Source organism: Antedon mediterranea, chromosome 8, assembly GCF_964355755.1.
Source record: "Antedon mediterranea chromosome 8, ecAntMedi1.1, whole genome shotgun sequence".
Lineage (NCBI taxonomy): Eukaryota > Metazoa > Echinodermata > Crinoidea > Comatulida > Antedonidae > Antedon > Antedon mediterranea.
In genome coordinates this window covers 27,457,700-27,479,744 of record NC_092677.1, presented here as the reverse complement: position 1 = coordinate 27,479,744, position 22,045 = coordinate 27,457,700, and the positions used below count along the sequence as shown (strand labels likewise).

Here is a 22,045-nt window from a genome sequence, read left to right as displayed (position 1 = left end):
TTCGCGATATGAAAAATAATACTGTGTGACCCGGAAGTGTTTACGTACGCACACTTCCAAATATGGAAAGATCAACAGCTGAAAGTTCATCTAAGGTCACCTTTTTCACAGAGGGGGAAGTACAGTTTGTTTTGGTGCAGAACTTCCTAATTTGTTGCACAGTTTTGAAGAAATTTGCTTTCACCACCATGGCAGAATCAAGCTTAAAGTTAAATGCAGATTGGAAAGCATTACAGGAACATTATTCAAATCATGGCTCTAAACTAAAACTGTCCGAATTATTCCAAAAGGACTCGAGCCGGTTTCAGAAATTCAGGTCAGTCCATTTATACATACTGTACTAATAGTATATGTGTATACAAGAGATAGGGTGTGTGTGAGGTGGATTATATTAAATTATTATTTTAATCATGAATGAGACAGTTTTATAAATCTCATAGCCACGCTAAATTACATGCTAGGTATCGACCACCTCTGATAGTAGTAGTCTGTGAATAATAATTAACATAAGCATCCAAATTTTAATAAATTTAACTTGTATGTAGGCCTAGATGCACCACGGCACGGATGACCAAGCAGTTTACTTTGTTATGCTTTGTCATTGTGTTTTTAAACTTCCTTATTCTGTATTTTGCATAATTGCTACTGTTGAATACTCACATATTTTGTTTTTCTTTACAGTTATTGCTGCATTTAATATCACAAATTACAACCAGTCAAGTCTCTCAAAACCAGAAACTCTCCCAAACCGGACTTTTTGATTGAGGTCTAAGATCTCAAATTCATTTCACTTTTACTTCACAAACACTTTCAGAATACCAGACTTAAAAAAACAAACATATGAAACCAGCCCAATCAGTTGGTCCAGTATTAGGAGAGTTGATACAGCAGGGAAATTAATTTAATGTCTTATTTTTTTTTATCTTTTATAAAGTAAAATTATCCCGACAAAAGATGGTGATTTTATGTTGGATTTCTCCAAGAACATTATTGATGATGACATCTTTCAAAAGCTTATTGCTTTAGTAAGACTTCTCAAATTAGTATTAGTATAAAGCTTTATATAATCTACATACATATTCTGATATTCAAAAATCATATGTTATCATGATAAATCATCATTTTAAGTAGGCTATAATATTACCATTTTCCTCATCATTTTTCTTTAAAATCTACTAGTTATGATTAACATTAGGCTACTTTACCAGCTGTTAACATAATTTTGTTATAGGCCCGTTCAAGAGGCGTGGAAGAAGCGAGAGAGAAGATGTTCAGTGGTGAAAAGATCAACTTCACTGAGAACCGTGCTGTTCTTCACACAGCTCTGCGTAATCGATCAAATAAACCGGTGATGGTAGAGAATAAAGATGTCATGCCAGATGTGAATGCGGTGCTAGCTAAGATGAGAGGTTTCACAGAGGTAACTGTAGTTTATGTCAGTTTACGTATGTTATATCTTTTTAAATCAATCAATCGATGGAAACCAACATTTCTTTGTTATTATATTATTTATTCACAGCCACTTACTAGAAAAAAGTTATAGGTTGGGTTGTTCTCCCATATCTCTTGTGTATTATGTGTCTTTTGCATTTTTTCTTTTTGTATTATTTTAGTCGGTACGCTCTGGAAATTGGAAAGGATTCACAGGAAAGTCTATTACAGATATTGTGAATATTGGTATTGGTGGCTCCGATTTGGTAAGTACCTGGTATATTGTTTTAAGCATTGATAATGAAACAATACGATAATGATACAAATATATTGTAGTTGATGAAAAATTTAAGAATATATTTGTGTTTGCAGGGTCCACTGATGGTTACAGAGGCATTGAAGCCATATGGAGGAAATTTAAATGTACATTTTGTATCTAATATTGATGGAACTCACCTTGCTACTACACTGAAAAAACTGAATGCAGAAACCACTCTCTTCATTGTTGCTTCCAAGGTAGATTTTTTGAAGGCACAATTTTAGTTATAACAAATTTATGTGGGTATTTGTAAGCAGGAAAATGGAAGTATGTTTTAAATTTTTGTTGGTGTCATCTTTTAAGAGGAATTTAATCAGTCAGTCAATCCAAACTTTTGAAGTTATTTTCACTCTCCACAGACATTTACAACTTTGGAAACCATCACGAATGCAAGCTCAGCTCGTGATTGGTTGCTCACATTTGCAACGGACAGATCAGCTGTTGCGAAACATTTCATTGCACTTTCCACCAACGCAGTAAGTGTGACGTAAACTTAGTTAATAAATGTTAAAATGTAAACTTCCAGTCAGACATAACAAACTTGTGTTTTACTTATTTTTCTATCAGGTTAAAGTTACAGAATTTGGAATCGATGAAAACAGCATGTTTGGCTTTTGGGATGTAAGTACGACGACTTGTAATCACTTTATAAAACGGCTAAGTTTTCATAAATATTTTGGAAATGATAATACAAAGAGATAAATTATGAGACAATGAGGATTATTCCTTGTGAGCTATTGATACCATGCATAGTTTTAAAAATTGTATTCTATAGTGGGTTGGTGGCCGTTACTCTTTGTGGTCAGCCATCGGTATGTCCATCGCCCTCTATATTGGAATGGACAACTTTGAGCAATTGTTAGAAGGAGCTCATTTCATGGACAATCATTTCCGGAAGACGCCCCTTGAGGAGAATATTCCTGTGATTTTGGCGATGCTTGGTGTTTGGTATCACAACTTCTTTGGAGCTGAGACTCATGCTCTCCTGCCGTATGATCAGGTATGTAGTGGTCACTTTCATGGTCACACCCATATTTAGCCCTCCTAGCCCCACACTTGATCATAGTGAACGTTTGCTATTTGATTCTATTTTACAGTACATGCATCGGTTTGCTGCTTACTTTCAACAAGGTGACATGGAATCCAATGGTAAATATGTCACCAGGAATGGGAACCGTGCCGACTATACCACCGGCCCAATTGTATGGGGTGAACCCGGCACCAATGGTCAACATGCTTTCTACCAACTCATTCACCAAGGTATGTTACCAGTCAGTGGGTCAATCAATTAAAATTTACAATAAATAAATCACACTAATTAAAACAAAACATTCAATTTCATACAGAGACATTTCACAAAATGATTATAAACAAAAATATAAGATTATGTTTTTCTTCATTTAGGAACAAGATTAATTCCAGCTGATTTCTTGGCACCTGTAGAGACTCAAAACCCAATCAGTGGAGGCCTACATCACCAGGTATAAATTACACTTTCTCGTGAAACGAAGAGGCAATATATGTTTTATCACTACAGACAACCCCTATTACAACATATATACACCCCCCCCCCCCCCTAATGGGACACCCCTATTACAACATACAGACACCCCCTCCTCATGGAACACCCTATTAATAGTGTACACATTATTGGCTGTCACCTTAATAGGGGATCTCCTGCATTAGAATAGAGTTCAAACTGTATGCATAAAGATGATTTACACTTAATTTCTTCTGCAGATTCTACTTGCCAATTTCTTAGCTCAGACGGAAGCCCTGATGAAAGGCAAGTCTAAAGAAGAAGCATTGGAAGAACTGAAAGCTGCTAAGATGCCAGAAGACAAAATCCAGCAGATTCTTCCACACAAGGTGACTACTAAATCTCTGTCCACACTATCAAAATAGTTGCTTGTGCTGCATCCCTTGTGGAAACCAAGCTTAGTTTTCTGCACCTTTCTGCATTCATTTGTTGTTTATATTGCACAACATTTATTTTACCTCATGAATAAATTAGTTTTGCTTTTAATAAAGGTATTTGAGGGCAATCGCCCAACCAACTCAATCATGTTCCAGAAACTAACTCCTTTCACACTTGGACTTCTCATCGTCATGTATGAGCATAAGATATTCACACAGGGTGTTGTATGGAACATCAATTCATATGATCAATGGGGGTAAGTATTGTACAATTATTCTACACTATCAAACGTTATGTGTGATGTGCTAATATATGGACTGTTTTTGTCAAACTAGTTTGATAGTGTAGACAGAGCTTTACGTCAACCAGCATTTAGATGCGAATGTAGCTTTAAGTTTTATACTTTTGTTTCTCTTTTTTCAGAGTTGAACTTGGGAAGCAACTCGCAAAGATCATCCAACCAGAATTGAAAGGCACTGACCCTGTGACCTCCCATGATGCTTCAACCAATGGTTTGATCAACTTTATCAAATCTCACTCAAAATGACTTAAATCATCGCTATAGCAACCAGCACAATAAACAGCATTATTTGATACACAGTGATAACATGGTTGATGTGATGTAATACATTTGTTAGAAATAGTTTAGACAATTGATGAAATGACACAAAAATGATTTCAAATGTTTTGTAACATTCCATATCCTAAAAATACCTTTAAAGAAATGGTTGGTTTTCACTCCTGATCAGATTGACACAGTGAGATGTCTGATACATTACAATATGTTTCATGTGTAACATTAAATATTTGCAATAACTTATGATCAGAATATAACGGTATATATGAAAGAGAAAAAAAACCTCTGAATTATTTTGTATGTGAGTAGTTTTGTATTCCTCTGTCTTTTCATTTAAATAGAGTTTAATGAATAGTATATATTTTTTCTAGTTAGATAAATTTAAAGTTAAAATAGGCATTTAACTTTATTACCAACGTTGTTAATTTTTGTTTAAATCACTTTCATATATAATAGAATATTTGGGTGTTTGGTTTAAAATTATAAATTGGTATTGGGTTAGGAGCATAGCGGACAGAATAATAAATGAATGACTATGAAGTAGCAATATTTTTATCTAAAAATGATTTTTATTTAGGTTATTTAAAAACCAATGTAATGGAAAGAACAATGTATGTTACTTTATCACATAATAAATATAGCAACTGAACTGATTGATTAGTGTGTTTTTTAATGCATTCCCTTTTCTTTTGTCCCCTTAATTTGAATTGGAGTTCACCAGCCACTGAAGCCTAGTGGCATAACGCAGAGGGAAAAGGCCTCTGGTTTAGCACTCCTAAGAGGCCTTCCAACGCTGGGTAGCTGCTTTGCGACTGCTCATGCTCTGGGCCCTTTAAGCCCTGGGTTTAGTCAGTAAGCGGTCATAGCTGTTACGCCACTGGCTGCTGTAGCCATACTATTGGTTTAAATCTCTCCTTAACCATAGTTCTGGTGGTAAAACAAGTCTTCTCGGATAAAGTCTTAAAATTGTGGAGGTCCAGTGTACCCATCAAGCTTATGTGCATTTTTCAGATAAGAGTAGAGGTTTTGGTTCATTTTTAGCCCTTGTAATTGGGCTAACAACAATGGGTGGATAGTGGTTTGACCAGACCTTGAACAATACAAGTGATACAAATGGACACAAAATGTTTTTATCATAAATGTTTATTTTATTTATCATTATTTTACATCAAGGTTAAAAACAAAAAATAAGTAAATATATTTACCAATAAAAAGAAAAAAAAACACAAAGTTCTGAATAATGTTTGAATAATACACACCCATTGATTACAACTGAAAATAGTATATATATTAGAGGGAAGAGAATAAAATGAGCTCACAGCTTGCAAGAATAAACAACATGTTGTATGGCACATCAATATCTCTCAAGATTAAATGAATAAACAATAAGATTAAATTATAAATGAAATATGAACCCCAAAGTACACAATAGTTCAATACTCAAATGCATTAATATCAAATGTATGCAATGTACAAAGCTTTTTTAAATTTCTGTATGGCCAGTTAACAAAATCTAATTTCTGTGTGGCCAGTTAACAAAATCTAATTTCTGTGTGGCCAGTTAACAAAATCTAATTTCTGTATGGCCAGTTAACAAAATCTAATTTCTGTATGGCCAGTTTCAGTTTGTTGATGGTAATTTACAAAAACCTATGCTGTACACAAATCATTAGTTACATCATACTTCCATGGTTCTATCAGCCTTTCTTTTCATTGTGTATTTAAAGTGGTTACCAGGTTACATTCAGAAAAAAGAGGTAGTAGAGGCTTTGTATGTTAGCAAAATTATTAACTACAGTTGAAAAACAGCACATTTGATACATTGGTAAAATAAAGGATCTAAAAAGCTGTCTAATGTGACAGAAAAAATGTAATGTGCCCATATATGGACATGATGATGTCATATCACTACCATATTTGGGCACATCTCATTTTTTTGTCAAACTAGTTTGATAGTGTAGACAGAGCTTTAGGTTGAATTGATATCCCATATTCTACATAAAGTTGAAAGGATTTAATGTTATATCATCTGTATCCGTTTCTCAGAAATCAGTACAATGTGAAATAAAGCTTATTTATTATTTAGCAACATATTACATTCACCACATAACAGACTATATTATTCATATTTACATAAGTTTTATTTGTTTGCAAATATCCGTAACTTGATTGTCAGTTTTATTTACATGATGCTTAATACAATATTGTTTTAATAGTTAAAGGATAGTATATACTTTCTCCTATTCCTAATGATTCTTTTCATTTTAAGTCGTCCTCAAGTTATTATACATAGAGGGCAACAAATAATCATAGTACAGTCAACTCTCCCAATACCGGACTCTCTGAAAACCAGAAACTCTCCCAATACCTGACTTTTCATCTTTTTTTTCTATTAAAAACACATTCCAAATACCAGATTTTCCGGACAACCATACTTGGCTAGCCCAAAGGTGTCCAATATTGGGAGAGTTGACTGTAATCCCATAGATTAATGATAAACCATGGTATACATTTTGAACTTTCCTTGATAAAACATGCTATTATTTTATTAAGCTTTTTGAATATATTTGGCCAACCAATATAAATTATTAAAAATACTACATTTATTTTAGAAAATATATGTACAAAGTAATTGTATTGTGAACATTCATACAGAAGATAGATCGAATGATTACATTTAAGAATCACAAACCCACAGTGAAACCGGGTAAAAAGGGGAGGAGTTGGGAGGTGTTATCTTCAGTTGAATTAATTTTGTGTGTGATTTTTGCAATTGGGTTTTATACTCATTTTTAATCTAGTATAATAAAGGTAAATATCAATATATTGAGAGCGTTACAGCAATAAGAGAATCTTTAGTTACCTCCGCCAAGGAGGTTATATTTTTATGTTATTTTATCATGTTTAGTTACAATAAGCTCAATAGATAGTTCATATATAGATAGACCAATAATTGACTTAAGTATACAAATACTATTTACATCTTGATCAATGTTGATATCAGTGTATATATATATATAAAAATATATGGAGAAATAAGCGACACGGATTGGTTAAAAAAAAACATTAGACCTGTAATAAGGCTGAACATCTAAAGCTCTGTCTACACTATCAAACTAGTTTGAAAAAAAAAATGTGATGCGCCCAAATATGGTAGTGATGACATCATCACATTTTTTTGTCACATAAAGTTTGAGAGTGTACACAGAGCTTAAGATTATTCTTCTTTTAGGGTATAAGTGTCAGAAGTATTAATACCACATATAATATTATTATATATTTCTGACAATTTAATCAAACAAAAGAAAATTACAACTATGTAATAATAAAATTATAGTACATACATTATCGTCTTTGCAATCATAAAGATTGTTCTACATAATTTTTAGCCAAAAACAACAATAAAAATACATTAGTTTATATTATATAACAAAAATGTGTATCCTTGGAATTACATGGGTTTATATAAAGGTTGCTAATATTCTGTATTTCATATAGGATGTTTAAAACATTTAATCTTGATTTCAGTATAATATTCACTGAGTTAAACTTAACTTATTTATGCTCAACTCAATGTTCAGGCTCAATCATTTAACATTATTTTATTAAGCTTTTTGAATAAAGATAAAGATTAATACTTATGGTACAAGAGACTCAATACCACCTGGAATCACCACCTGGAATCATTGAGTCCCTTATACTTAATCTTAACTCTCTGATTGAGTTTAAATTCCAATTTAATATCTTATTAATCTATTATAAATAATAAGATAAAAATATTTTGATTTCAGTCAATTTATCACGTTTTTTGAAAACTTGCAAAATTGACTCCAAACCAATATATTCATTAAATTTGTCACACATTTAACGATGTTGACTCAATTGTTGTAGAGTTATACTCAATAGCAGAGTTATACTCAAACCTGCACTTATTCTATATAGCTGACCTTCATTGTTCCATAATACAGCGCTCTGATCAAATTCAAAATTCCTATCACAAAGGCTCCTAAAAAGAGTTTAAATGATTTGGTTAATGTTGGTAAGAATACAAAGATAAACAAGTCCATGCCTACATTTAGAGGGAAAGTCCCTGGAGAATTGGTTGAAAACAAAATAGTGATTTGAGAAAACTCACCAATCCACAAAAAGTATATACCACCCGACTCCTCAGCCATTGTGTAAGTTCCAACCTATAAACAAACATTATAACATTTAAATTAATATATTATTTAATTAGTTAAGTTAATTAATTAATGAAAGAACATTGAACATGGGATACATTAGAACACATAGTAAGGGAACACCTGGACATAACAAAATGCCCTTTTATAAGGGATGTCCATTGGATAGGGGTTGGCCATAGTTAAATCATATATTGCACCTCATATTGGAAATTAATTGGTTAAGTGTAAACATTTTGTAAACACTGAATTTACATGAATGTACTTACTGTGACTCCGATACCAACTCCAAGAAAAATAAGGCCAAGAACAGTGTAGATAATGCATCGATTCTTAGCATACTGGAAACCAACAGAAGATCTAAAAACAAAATATACAGAATTCAGGCATGATGACATTACTCTCACTTAAGAGTGGCTTATACCAGTTTCCTATTGTTTTCCGAAGACATTTAAATTTGCGAGATAAAGTGTCTTCACATAGCTTCATAGGGGGATGGGGCAGGGGGTCTACGGGGTGGTTCTATTTGGAAAATCCCAGGTAAGCTTCTTATTTTTTAGAATTAGTAGCTCTTTTCAGACTTGACTTGTATGACAGATTTGTTGAGATCTTATTAGCTCAATGCGGATTATTCCAAATGTAACAGTTGATACAATTTGTTATGCTTGAGTGATGTAACTGTATTGTGTAACTATGATTTTATGCAAACAAGACTTACACTCGTCTACAGTGTGGACATCTTGCCAGTGCTGAAGTATGTGGAAACTGAAATAACAAAAAAACAATTATTTGTACGTTAAAACTATCACACACTAGAAATAGTACAGGATTTTTTTTTTTAAATGGGCAAAAATAAGTTTGATGAAAATGAGATAGAAGAGAATTCATTTAATAGCAACTGAAAAACACCTGATAAGATAGCCATAACGCACTTACCAGTTCTTCCTGGAAATGATTAGGATCGCATTGGTTTTGTTTTAGAATAGATTATCTTTTCTCAAACAGTAATAATTTAGTTTTTGAGAGAGAGAGTATTGCTATTTCATTTAGTACAAAATTAATAATAAATAATAATAAGTATGGATTTATATAACCCATTTTAAACTAAAATATGGATTTAAAATAAAAATGTAAATGAATAGGTGTATTCTACTGGTTGCTTATGAGCTCCCCAAACTCCTAAAAAACGATCTACTTGCAATGGTCGAAGAGTTGGATCTCCTAAAAACAGACCAGTCAGATAGGACTAATGAATAGCAGTTCAATATAGCAGCACCTACCCTGAAAGTTTCATTGCAATGTCCACAAACCACTCTGTTTGCAGTCGTATAGTGTGTGATAGATGTCGGCACGCTCATGGGTGAAAGGTTTATTATTCTTTTACTGTGAAAGTAAAAACAATACATTACAAAGGAAGCTGTTGTACATAGGATATTATCACCACCAACTACTTTGTGGTTTTTTGTTTTTTTTCCCCTTCCTTTGGCTGGTTTGATTTCTCTTTCCTTCCTTGTTCTCGGGAAAACCAGAATGTTATGCAAGAAAAATAAAGATTGAATATCACATTATACAACTATTAATTATTGCCACTTCTCATCTATGTTAATTTATGTACAGGGCATTGAGAGCTTGCTTATATGCGCTATCATTATTATACAACTAGGGTATTTGGTGGTTACATCCCTCCTACAGCTTTAAGAAGTACTATGAATTATAGTAGCTAATTAGATATAACCTATATCATGTAAATTCATCTTTTAAGTTGCAAAGGGTCATATGTTAATTAAGTAGTAGAGTATGAAATAAAAAAAAAAATACAACTAGGGTATTTGGTGGTTACATCCCTCCTACAGCTTTAAGAAGTACTACGAATTGTTACAGAAATTAAGTTATAATAAATAATATCTTATCTCTAAAATATATCTTTATAGTAGCTAATTAGATATAACCTTCCTATATCATGTAAATTCATCTTTTAAGTTGCAAAGGGTCATATGTTAATTAACTAGTGTGGCAGAGATATGACATGTATTCCAGTTGTATATTACTAAAAAGTGACAAGTGCAATACAACTACCAAATCAAAGGTTTAGAATGTAATCTGTATTTTAATTTATTAACACAAATTTTATTTGTGTAATATTTATCTCTGGGAAAACTAATTTCATATGTTTTATATAGCGTTTTTACATTGACAAATAAAAGATTCACTTTTATGCAGTAGTCGGATGACTACTGTACATTTATTTGATTTACTAGATAATTTTCAATTACTATGAAAACAAAACTATGACTCCATTTCATTGTAGAGAGCAAGGTCCAATTTTGATCTAGCATAAAAGGTACAGTATGTCTCCACCAAAGTACACTATAAAAATGAGGGGTCTGAAGGGAATTTTCAATGGTCAATAAAAAAGTAATGTGTATTTTAGACATCCATTTTGGCATATATCACTACATTTTTGGCAGAAACAACATATCAAAATACTCATTCATTTATTTAACTTTGTGTAATGAGGGTAGCTCTAACAGCTGTACTACAGCAGTACAGCTGACTTTATATATATATATATATATATATATATAAAGTCAGCTGTATATATATATATATATATATAATGTAGAACTAACAGATATCTAAATTCATTCGTCCTTTTTTCCATCCGTGCTTTCAATGACATATACTGTTAAATCACCTTGTAGTTTATTTTGTATAGTGTATCTTACAACTCTTTACTTGTTTATATTTATTTTACTTATATATATGTTGTATGTTATTGTAATGTTATGTTCATTCATGTCATGAATTTCCGCAAGGACCAAATAAATCTGAATCCGATTTAAAAAAAAAAACATGTTATAGTTGGAACTTACCAGTTGGCCCTTGGGCATGCAATGCGCTTAGATGAAGCCTTGCATATCAATAGGCAGTTACATGGGCATCTTACATATTTCTTACCAGCCGGCGCTTCTTTTATAGGCTACAAAAAAAATTATATAATTTTTTAATAGAGGATATTCCCAAACACTGCATGAAAAAGACTGTTTGGCATGTGCTGCCATGCAGTATGGGTGGGTTGACATTTCTTTTTAAACCTTTTGTGACGATTATGACAAGACGATTTATACAATTAGTTCTAAAGAATGACTTTCATTCAAGTAGAAAGTTCTATTCAAACAGAATGACATGAAAATAAAAATATTAGTGATTTTATAACTTAAGGGTTTACTACTGTATGAATGAATAGTAATTTATTACTACTAACTATCATCTAATACTGTATGTTTACTTTAATCTGTAATGTTGTTGTATTGTAGAAATATATATATATTTTTGCTATTTTTCATCCACTTTTAATTTTGTTTTTACTTTTCAATTATATTGTGGTGTATACAGTATACCATTTGCAATTGTGGCGTGGTATCAGGAGTTTACACACTGGGGGCGCATTGCAATGTGGCGTGGTATCAGGAGTTTACACACTGGGGGCGCATTGCAATGTGGCGTGGTATCGGGAGTTTACACACTGGGGGCGCATTGCAATGTGGCGTGGTATCAGGAGTTTACACACTGGGGGCGCATTGCAATGTGGCGTGGTATCAGGAGTTTACACACTGAGGGCGCATTGCAATGTGGCATCAGGAGTTTACACACTGGGGGTGCATTGCAATGTGGCGTGGTATCAGGAGTTTACACACTGGGGGCGCATTGCAATGTGGCGTGGTATCAGGAGTTTACACACTGGGGGCGCATTGCAATGTGGCGTGGTATCAGGAGTTTACACACTGGGGGCGCATTGCAATGTGGCGTGGTATCAGGAGTTTACACACTGGGGGCGCATTGCAATGTGGCGTGGTATCAGGAGTTTACACACTGGGGGTGCATTCCAAACAAAGCGCTGGTTTGTTGACGTCTTGGAGTGTAAACACTCTGGAGTTTTGCTAGTTAAAAGGTGTGTACTATTTATTTAGATACAGCTTCATTACCTTAAGCTCTGTCTACACTATCAAACTTTATAAGTCAATGTGATGCGAGTGCTCATATATGGACATGATGTCATATCACTACCATATTTGGGCAAATCACTATCATTATATTTAGTCAAAATCACATCACACTTTTTTTGTCAATCTAGTTTGGGAGGCAAAAAATTAATGAAAACTATGTTTTTAGTACTTACAGTAGCCTCATTGCAGGCACTGCATTTAACTACATGTTGATGTAGTTTACCCTCCAGGTTGATCATAGCCTGACATACCCGACAGTTTATCATGGGGGTGACGCCAACCATCGTGGGGGGTGAGTAGGGGGGAGGGGATTCCCCAGGTAACACTGGTGGTGGTGGTCCATGGGGTGAAGCTATGTATTCTGAAAAAACAAAACAAAATTTGGTTATTAATTGTGTTTTACAGTTCTGTAGGCAACATTTTCAATATACTGTATAAATAATACAAGAACAGTTTTGTATTTAATATTTATTTATGTTTAATTTTATATCGTATATTGTTTTTTGTTGTGTTTTCTAAAACAAAATATTAGAAAACTATGGAAAAATATCCATATGAAGGAAATTTACTAAATTAGGGGAAAAACAGTTCTAAATTGAAAGAAATACATTTTTATTTTTAGTATTCATAACATGAGGTCATCTTCTGGTATATGAATACAATGTCTTTGTTTACTACTGCAACTATTCATAGAGTGTGCCTTACAAATTATGTATTAATAATTAGAATATAATAATGTAATGGTTTTAGTAGTAGTATTAGCTAGTAGTATTCAGACAGGCTCCTCTCTCTATCTACTTGTCTAACGTACGTCAATCACTGAAACTGGTTACCACCACCACCACCTTTCTTATACTACTTTTAGACTAAGTATTTACTAGTACTGTAGTAGTATTTATAAAGAGTATAAAGAGTTTTTAGCCACCAAATTAATAATTAATTAACCATCCCTTTCATATCAATCAAATCATGATTATGTTTAAAATAATGACATTAAAAACGTAGATATAGAAGGTACAACAGTCATCATATTTAGTTTGACCGTCGAATACCTAGGTAGACAGGTATTCGGTAGACAGGCCTAGCCTAGGTAGGCTGCTACTAAAGAACAATAACAATCCTCAAATAAATCAACTCATCCTAGCTAGCTAGCCTATCCGTACCGTCCGTGCCAACTGGCTGGACACACATCGGAGTTCAAACACATATTGTTGGCCTAAATCAACAAGTTATGCCAAGTTTCATTATACCTGGTGGAGCCTCATTTGGTAAAATTGGTGCAGTTGGTTCAGAAATTGGTGGATGAGGGCCATCATCATATATTTCGTTATTTGTACTTCCCAATAGGGGTTCGTTCTCTGATACACGATCGTCCGCCATCATGGAATGAAAATAAATCAAACAAATTCGAGTGACGATGATGATAATCACGTGACAATACTATTGCTCACATGACCACAGAATCCTGTTTTTACGGAAGCCGTAAAGGGACATAAAGTTGAAAGAAAAATAATTTTCGAGATAATTATTATTATTATACCCCAAAATAATTATTTCTTAAAAATAATATTTCACTAGACGCCTGATCCATGTTCTAAGCTACTACCTCTACACTCCAACCTACTCATTTTATTCTAGTAGTGGCCTAATATGGACCACCATAGACTTATAATAGTAATCTATGCCTACATCATACTCAGTGCAAACATAGTCAACTTAGTCTTTACATATATCTATCTATGTACATAGAGTTATATAACTCCATGGTCTATATATAGGCAGGGGCTGGGTTACGTGTGATTGCCTAATAGTAATATTAGGCCTACTTCAGAACAAGAATACGGATTTCTGGTGAGAGACTCAAACACCGGCAAATTCAATTATTAATATGTTACGTATATTAAATATTTACCAAATTAACATGTAGGTAGGCCTATTATACACGGTAATTTTCTCTGTTGTTGATCTCTTATTTTTTAACAGAGTCATTGTGTGATTTTTGGCAATAACAGTTTTTTTTATAATTTATTCTGTCAAATTAAGAGGTTGATTAGGCCTCATGCCTACACGTGTGAACGAAACCCGTAGACCAAAAACAGAGCTTGTCTACAAGTTTTCAAAGAAATATTTCTTCAGTGAGAAGCGATTTAATAATTAGGTCTATGTACAAATTGCCTCCGTGCCTAATGGATAAGGCATCGGTCTCCTAAGCCGGGGATTGCGGGTTCTAGTCCCGTCGGAGGTGTATTTATTTTTCTCCCTTTAATTCACAGGTAGCGCACTTATTAATTACTTATTTATTGTCATGACTGCCGAGTTCCTAATAAGTAAAAGATTTATAAACATAATAATTATACAGCAGTATTATCTCTACACATCAACTGCCTCCGTGGCCTAATGGATAAGGCATCGGCCTCCTAAGCCGGGGATTGCGGGTTCGAGTCCCGTCGGAGGTGTTTTTTTTTCTCTCTTCACAATTAAAATAAAATGTTAATATATTTTAATTGTGTAACTCTTTTCAATTTCTATTTTGGTGAGCCACTTGACAGTGATTCATTTCGCTTTTTGGTTAACCATTTGGATTTTGAACTCTTTTGTTTTGTATTAATTTGTTCCGCTTCTGACGAAATAAATGAAATTAAAATAATAGTATAAAGATTTATAAAAAATAATAATTTGATATACAGCAGTATTATCTGTACACATCAACTGCCTCCGTGGCCTAATGGATAAGGCATCGGCCTCCTAAGCCGGGGATTGCGGGTTCGAGTCCCGTCGGAGGTGTTTTTTTCTCTTCACAATTATTAAAGAATATTAGTTTTATAGGACATCAAGGGAATTTATACACTCGATTTTGAGGTAATATAAATTATCCGAAAGCAGCAAATAGCTATCGCAAAGAAATACCTCTAAAGCGCATTGTTTGGCCAAACAAATTCTAACATAGCCGAGTGACACAAAACGACATTAAAAGGTGCCGACTCAACTTGAATTACTCGGATCGGTACAAGGCGATAAAGTAACACATTTTGGGTTAGCATGGGCATCATGCTACTCCAGATCCCTCGATAATATTTTCTTTTGTAAGACATGATTTCGTGAACATCATTTCCACCACCAAAATATTCAGCTAAAACATGTTCAGCTGCTTCGGCTTTTAAAAATTTCTTTAAAGTTTGCCACGACTGGCATTTTGTCACACACCTGGGTAAAGTATGTAAATGAGTATGAGATTATTCTATTCTGTAACAGGTAATCAAAATTAAATACAACGTAATAAAAATGTATGACAAAGCATAATCTAAAAACTGAATATTGTTTGCTAATAGTGCTTGCAAACATACATTTCTAAAGTGAATTATTAGTAAATTACTTAATTATTGCGAGTTATAAGGGATAGAAATGGAACAGTCCATCTAGAGGGATATAAAATGTGCTATTTAGCACATACCGCTTTTACTCCGTAAAGATTAGTGCAGTGAGAATGCCGTTGTCCGCCGCAATATTAGTCTGTCTCCTTGTGCTTCACCAATGTAATGCACAATTCGGAGTGCCTATTAAGCATGGGGTTGATAAGAATTTTGAAAAGATGGGTCAGGCATCTATCGGCACATGGTTAATTGAAGATGGCAAGTATCGTAGTTTTATTTTTTGTACTCCAAGCAATGGCATACAAACCACCTCATTTCAACGTTTTTGGGGCGTGTCACTCATCACATAAAGCTTGGTTCCCACTAGATGGGCAACGCGTAGACGCAACACAGGCAAGTTGACCAATCACAAGCGATTGTCCGAATAATCTATCGATTTGTCAAATCACTTGCGTTGCATTACGTTGCGTCTCTTGTGGAAACCAAGCTTTAGTTTTACATTGCGTTGCGCGTACGCGTTTACGCGCAAGAGATAACCAAAAGCTACATACTCTGTTCAATGCTTATGTCTGTCAAATAAATACTACTATATTATTCTAGGTGTGGTGACATTAGATGTTGTTGTGGAAGATGTAGAAAACGAAGATGAAATTTGGATTTTAGACTGGCAGCCATACAATGCACTAGCGCACGACAAGGACAACTATCCGATCGTAAACCGCCAAGGTGGATACCTATTGGCCAATAACACCGGCCCGTGTTCCAGTGTTTTTGCTAATGAGCAATTTAGCGTAAGTTAAATCCATTCCGTCATTATCGGTTTGAACAAAGTAGGCCTAAACTTTAATTTAACGCACGCGCAGTTCAGTTTTGTTTGTTTCATATATCCCCCCAGGATAAAATATTTTTCTTAAAAACGTATTCTCCTGAGGTTTGTTTACCTGGGGATGGGAAAGGAAGGATATTTGCCATTCAGCCAACATCCTTATCTTCACATGTATCTCGATAGGATGATTTTTATGACGATGCATACAGACCAGGATCCACAACTGGCAAGAACCTGTTTACAAGTTTCACAGCAGGAGCCTCTTACGCAGTAAAAACCCCTGGTTCTACCGAAAGGTTTAGAGAAGATACGTACACTTACCAAGGTACGGCGGACATTTAACAAATTAATCTGTAGTTCATAATGCAATCTTTTGGAAACATTTCATTGCCTTGTCTTTATATTTAACCATTTTGACATTATTTTGTTTATTTTGTGCACCGTTCTGGGTTGACCAACTAAGCATCTGGTTTGGTCTTTCCTTGCCTTTTATATTATACTGTATTTCTTGTATTGTATATGGCAAGAATTTTACGATCTGTAATGTTTGGTTTCCACTATAGGCCTAGATGCGCAACTCATGGACAAAACGCAACGTTCGTGATTTGACCAATCGCAAGCGATGGATTATTCGAACTGTCGCTTGTCATTGGTCAACTCGCTTACGTTGCGCGTTTCGTCTCTAGTGGGAACCAAGCTTAAGCAATCATTAAAAGCATTAAATAAAATGAGTTTCACTCTTCTTCCAGGTACGGTAAACACATTGTTTGACTGTTTAGACAGCAACGGCGACTATGTGTGGAAACAGAATGTATACCCCGAATCCATTGTACTAAATGCCACTATTTATATGACGAACGTGCGACCAAAGTACGCGGACGCTGACGGAAGTCTGCTGCCGTCATATACGGAAAATTACGCGGTTCTTTATTGGACGCTTATGCGCTTTGCCCTTTCAAGGTAAGATTGTCTTTCCATTAATAAAATAATTTGGCCAATCAAAATAGACGCAAGCATATAATTCCATAACAAATAAGACACCCACATTAATAACCAACCGACAAATACTGTACAAAAAACATTACTATTTTATATCTGTAAAACAAAATTTCGGTCCGACCGACCGCCGACCATTCTTGTATCATATTTGTATTTTCATTCTAGGTTTCTGATAAGCTCAACCGAGCGATTACGACCTATCTTTGAATATGCTATCGTTAAACCGGTATACATTAACGCTGATGAAGCGGAGGGATTGGATAGGTACGTAATATTTACGTAAAGCTTGGTTTCCACTAGCGACGCCACGGATTAAACGCGGGCATTATGTTTGGTACCCACCAGAGCCGCAACACAAGGACGTTGCGCAACGTTGACCAATCGTCCTTGCGTTGCGTCTCCTTGCGTTGCAGCTTGTCAAGCTCACTGTTGAAGGCGACTTATACATTAATGGTTCTTTATGCATTCACGGTTCTTTATGCATTCCCCCTGATATTGTTAGGCTTACAGTTTCCAGTATTTGCTTTTATGAAATTTAATATTTCTATAAATTGTCATATTTAGGTCACGTGCTGAGGTTGAACTTGTGTTTCGTACAGTAACGGATTCCGACGGCTACCTGATCTCGGTCTATCAACCGTCGTCTTTGCAATACAACCCAATTAATACCAACAACGGCCTTAGTTATATCGCTGCTATTCCAGACAACGGTATTTTTTCTTCTTCTAAAAACTGTTTTTGGGTAAAACATAAAATAGTATAATTTGTATTGAAAGAAAATATCTCTTTATCTTTGTTACTCTTGTACTGGTGTAGGCCTACAATAGGACCCCGGTTTCCAAATGCGCAATACTGGACCCATAGCTGCTAAAGAATGGGCCCCACTAGGACTAAAACATAATTTGACCACAAGCGATGGAAGATTATTCAAATTGTCTCGCTTGCGATTGGTGGAATTACTTGCGTTGCGCTTACGTCATTGCGCTTACGTCATTGCGTTGTCTCTTAGTAGGAAGCTTTATATTTACATAATTACAGGTTGTAATGATGCACTTGGTATGGAATCTGGCGACATCGTAAACGGTGATATTATTGCCACTTCATTCCAGCCAGGATTTCCAGGACATAATGCCCGTCTGCACGGTGTAGGGGCATGGTGTCCAGTCCAGGCCACAGCTCAACACGTACAAGTGAGTGAAAGCGTATCCCAGTATATACGCGTGCACGTTCAATCTGACAAGGACGGAGGAGGAGTGCTAGTGGCGCGATGCTTCCCATCCTGCTAAAATAACACGAGACAAAGTATAGCCATTATCGACGATGAATTTATCTTTTATGTATTTAACGAAGAAAACAAAATTATATTTTTATTTGTAGGTTACATTTGGTACCATGATGACCGTAACTGGGGTAATCACTCAAGGATATACCCTAGAGTCACAGTATGCTTACATCACCACTTATAAGATCCAAATCAATCAGGTATCTATCTTTGCCGACTTAGAAGATTCCGAAGGAAACACAATAGTAAGTATATTTGCATGCGACTACCAGCCTCAATAAACTTACTTAGTCCGGGACATATCCAAACTTATGACTAGATTCCTCCATAACTTCCTATCTGCCATTGTGACAGCCAGTTCATCTCTGCATACAATTAGTATCCGTCTCTAGTATGAGAGTAAACAATAAACTTGGGGAACCCTTGGTGCGTATGATCTTAACAGCAATATCCTTTATTATTGTAGATTTTCAACGGCAATTTTGATGCGGAAACTCCAGTTCCAAACTTCTTTGACCGACCCATAGAGATGATAGGCATTAGAATCGCACCGATCACCAACTTTAACCTGCCTTACCTGCGGTTCGAAATTCTTGGATGCGAAGGAATTTTAGAAGACAACAATGATGCTTTGACGGCGCCAGAATGCGACTACGAGGAATACCCGGGAATGTGTACACAGCGGTGGATATTTGGTGTCGTTCTAGACGTTGACGAGCCAGCAACGGCTTCCGTCACCGACCCACTTGATGCTACAGGTCGGTTAAAAAAACCTTGGCAGCGCCTGGGAGGAGAGCTTATTAACTATATACTGCTTGTAATAATTTAACATCATTATTCCTTTTAGGTGAATTCGAGTTAAGCTTTAAAACATACACCTGTCCCGACATTAAATCTGGCGATAAGTCCACCTGTGAACGACTAGATGTCCCGGATGCTGTGGTGTCAAACCTTATTTCTCTCCAGTCTGTTGTGGATATAACCGATGGTGAAATTGACGAACCTAGGTACGCTAACAATCTATAACGAAACCATTTATAACATTTAAATTGGGTTAAATCTGTTTTCTCAATTCACTCAATTGTTATTAAGCCCTTTGGAACAATATGCTAAATGAATTGGACAACATTAACATTAGAAACAGGAATAAAGTGTCTCTCACACCTGTTCCGATTCCGGTCCGGCGAATCGAACGTTTCCTTTTCACTAACCCTTTGCCGTTCGGTTTGATTTGAAAGACAGGCATTTAAAGCGAGGAAGCAAGCGCATCCCAACTTTTTGCATGTACACAAATTAATTACTTTTATTTAGAGATACTTTTCATACATTAACACTAACTAGGTTGTCGCAAATAAATGCTTACAACAGTCGATTTTTTTTTTCAGAGTGTTGCTTAAAAGTGTTTATGGATCATTAAATCCGAACTCTGATCTTCGCGACGGATTCGCTCCGGGTGTATCGCATCTGGAGATGGTGAGTGTGGAGACTCATTTCTTCCCAGAAGTACTTAGACAGCGATTGCAACTGGAACTTACAATGTTCATGGTCTGCATTGGAAAGGAATATGAATTCAACGATATTGTAAGTACACCCCTGCTGCTGCAGATATCAATATTCAAATCACTATTTAATCGAATTACATTTCGAAAGCTCTGTCTAAACTTTATGATGTGCTCATTGACATCACTACCATTTCCATTTGAGCATATCACTACCATATTTGGCCATATCACTACCATATTTGGGCACATACTTTTTTTTTTTGGTGTAGACAGAGCTTAATGAATACCACAGGGTACTAACTCAAAGATTTGTGTTAGTACATCCTAGTATCAGATAACCAAATGTTTTCTCCTACTTAAATGAAATAATAATATATATATATAGGCCTATTTATCTGGAGGATCTGTTAATTTTCTTGAACATTTTGTTATTTTCAATTGCAGGGATGTTTAGCTGCAGACACCGGTGACCGCTACTTTGCGTACATAGCGGAGGACTTCTACTTTAAGAATGACAACACAATTTACAACCCGTCTGTCATAGAAGATACACTTCAGGTCAGTACAGTTCTATAGAAAAATGTCATTTTGATGCACCATGTCTTACTATACAAACTCTATGTTTATAATAGACAAACGCACATCTCAGCAGTTACCAGAATTAGCTTTTGCCAATTTTGTTGGGCTCCTTTTGTCATATTTTGTTGTATAAATTTTTGTAAATTTTTATTTAATCATTTATGCAAATCAAAACTTCTATAAACAGGAACTGGAATCGCATAGCTACGATCATGCCAACGAAGAACACGTCAGTACATTTATCAACAGAGCCCTTTCTGGTCAAGCTAGGAACTACACCATTACAAACGTTTTCCAACTGGTTGAAAGGACTGGCAGAAGAAGGAGGGACACCAGTGATGATGTGGAGCTGGATGTGGTGCGCCGTGACGTCTTGGCCAGCGCGTCTGTCCAAGCCAATATGAATTACAGGCTGTTGTTTAGAGGTTGTCCTGAAGGTTCGACACACAGTGCAGAAACATTGGATTGTATATGTAACCATGCTGACGAAAGTTACTCGGATGTGACTTTTCGATGCGAGAGAATTGTGGAAGAGGTACGTTCCATGTCAAATGAGACAATGTACCCTACTTTAATATTTACACTTGCAAATCTGATGCTATACCAAATTTGTAAAATTTAACTATAGCAATTATGGAAGTAAAGGGTAGTTCCGGGTAATTTATACAAAATGTATTATAAAACAAATTTCGAAACAAAGGTAAAAAATTGGTAATAACCAAATTCAATCGGTGGTAAAGCAGAACGAGGTATTTTTCAGTTAATGGTTGGTTGATCGCCTTCAATAATTTCACTTTACTTTTTTTATAGAAAACCAACGACATTCCAGAGCTGCCAGTGGATATTGAAATTGACGACCAAGATTCTGGTTGCCATGCAATTGGCATGGTGACGTTGCTAGTTACCATCGCTTACATCATATCCATTATTATCAATTAAATACCCATAATGCAATATATGATAAAGCAATAAATAATATATATAATATATATATAAACACTTTGTATAGTTTTTTTTGTAAAACGTAAATAAAGTTTATACATGTACCGCCTA

At 35.1% G+C, this 22,045-nt stretch overlaps 3 protein-coding genes and 2 non-coding genes across 5 annotated transcripts; 4 read left to right on the top strand and 1 right to left on the bottom strand.

The window, feature by feature from the left end:
• The first annotated feature begins 106 nt into the window (after nt 1-106).
• LOC140056617 (glucose-6-phosphate isomerase-like) lies at nt 107-4,888 on the top strand. Its single transcript, XM_072102045.1, has 13 exons — nt 107-316; nt 935-1,025; nt 1,232-1,420; nt 1,614-1,697; nt 1,804-1,947; nt 2,110-2,226; nt 2,318-2,371; nt 2,526-2,750; nt 2,848-3,010; nt 3,155-3,231; nt 3,491-3,619; nt 3,782-3,924; nt 4,092-4,888. The coding sequence occupies exons 1-13, from the start codon at nt 189-191 to the stop codon at nt 4,213-4,215; spliced, it is 1,668 nt and encodes a 555-aa protein (XP_071958146.1). The 5' UTR covers nt 107-188; the 3' UTR covers nt 4,216-4,888.
• Nucleotides 4,889-5,379: 491 nt separating this feature from the next.
• LOC140056695 (type II phosphatidylinositol 4,5-bisphosphate 4-phosphatase-like) lies at nt 5,380-13,813 on the bottom strand. The gene is made up of 8 exons (XM_072102154.1): nt 13,684-13,813; nt 12,607-12,794; nt 11,300-11,406; nt 9,707-9,809; nt 9,145-9,191; nt 8,696-8,786; nt 8,381-8,435; nt 5,380-8,251 (listed from the first exon to the last, which is right to left on the bottom strand). The coding sequence occupies exons 1-8, from the start codon at nt 13,811-13,813 to the stop codon at nt 8,175-8,177; spliced, it is 798 nt and encodes a 265-aa protein (XP_071958255.1). The 3' UTR covers nt 5,380-8,174.
• Nucleotides 13,814-14,816: 1,003 nt separating this feature from the next.
• Nucleotides 14,817-14,889, top strand: Trnar-ccu (transfer RNA arginine (anticodon CCU)). Its single transcript has one exon. It is a non-coding gene; the product is annotated as a tRNA-Arg (tRNA).
• Nucleotides 14,890-15,144: 255 nt separating this feature from the next.
• Trnar-ccu (transfer RNA arginine (anticodon CCU)) lies at nt 15,145-15,217 on the top strand. Its single transcript has one exon. It is a non-coding gene; the product is annotated as a tRNA-Arg (tRNA).
• Nucleotides 15,218-15,917: 700 nt separating this feature from the next.
• Nucleotides 15,918-22,044, top strand: LOC140057750 (uncharacterized). Its single transcript, XM_072103472.1, has 14 exons — nt 15,918-16,062; nt 16,405-16,595; nt 16,814-16,955; nt 17,380-17,590; nt 17,795-17,893; nt 18,194-18,339; nt 18,668-18,819; nt 19,007-19,156; nt 19,378-19,669; nt 19,759-19,918; nt 20,297-20,492; nt 20,858-20,971; nt 21,180-21,527; nt 21,803-22,044. The coding sequence occupies exons 1-14, from the start codon at nt 15,918-15,920 to the stop codon at nt 21,929-21,931; spliced, it is 2,475 nt and encodes an 824-aa protein (XP_071959573.1). The 3' UTR covers nt 21,932-22,044.
• The last annotated feature ends 1 nt before the right edge of the window (nt 22,045 follows it).

What these genes read in the sequence shown, in the direction of transcription:
- LOC140056617 (XM_072102045.1), top strand. Translation starts at nt 189, where the DNA reads ATGGCAGAATCAAGCTTAAAGTTAAATGCAGATTGGAAAGCATTACAG. An exon ending in TTGCACTTTCCACCAACGCA is followed by an intron (nt 2,227 to 2,317) that starts GTAAGTGTGACG and finishes TTTTTCTATCAG; the next exon opens with GTTAAAGTTACAGAATTTGG. An exon ending in CTACCAACTCATTCACCAAG is followed by an intron (nt 3,011 to 3,154) that starts GTATGTTACCAG and finishes TTCTTCATTTAG; the next exon opens with GAACAAGATTAATTCCAGCT.
- LOC140057750 (XM_072103472.1), top strand. Translation starts at nt 15,918, where the DNA reads ATGCCGTTGTCCGCCGCAATATTAGTCTGTCTCCTTGTGCTTCACCAA. An exon ending in ATTCCGAAGGAAACACAATA is followed by an intron (nt 19,157 to 19,377) that starts GTAAGTATATTT and finishes TTATTATTGTAG; the next exon opens with ATTTTCAACGGCAATTTTGA. An exon ending in AATATGAATTCAACGATATT is followed by an intron (nt 20,493 to 20,857) that starts GTAAGTACACCC and finishes TTTCAATTGCAG; the next exon opens with GGATGTTTAGCTGCAGACAC.
- LOC140056695 (XM_072102154.1), bottom strand. Translation starts at nt 13,813, where the DNA reads ATGGCGGACGATCGTGTATCAGAGAACGAACCCCTATTGGGAAGTACA. An exon ending in GCATGCCCAAGGGCCAACTG is followed by an intron (nt 9,810 to 11,299) that starts GTAAGTTCCAAC and finishes TTACTTTCACAG; the next exon opens with TAAAAGAATAATAAACCTTT. An exon ending in GAGTTGGTATCGGAGTCACA is followed by an intron (nt 8,436 to 8,695) that starts GTAAGTACATTC and finishes GTTTGTTTATAG; the next exon opens with GTTGGAACTTACACAATGGC.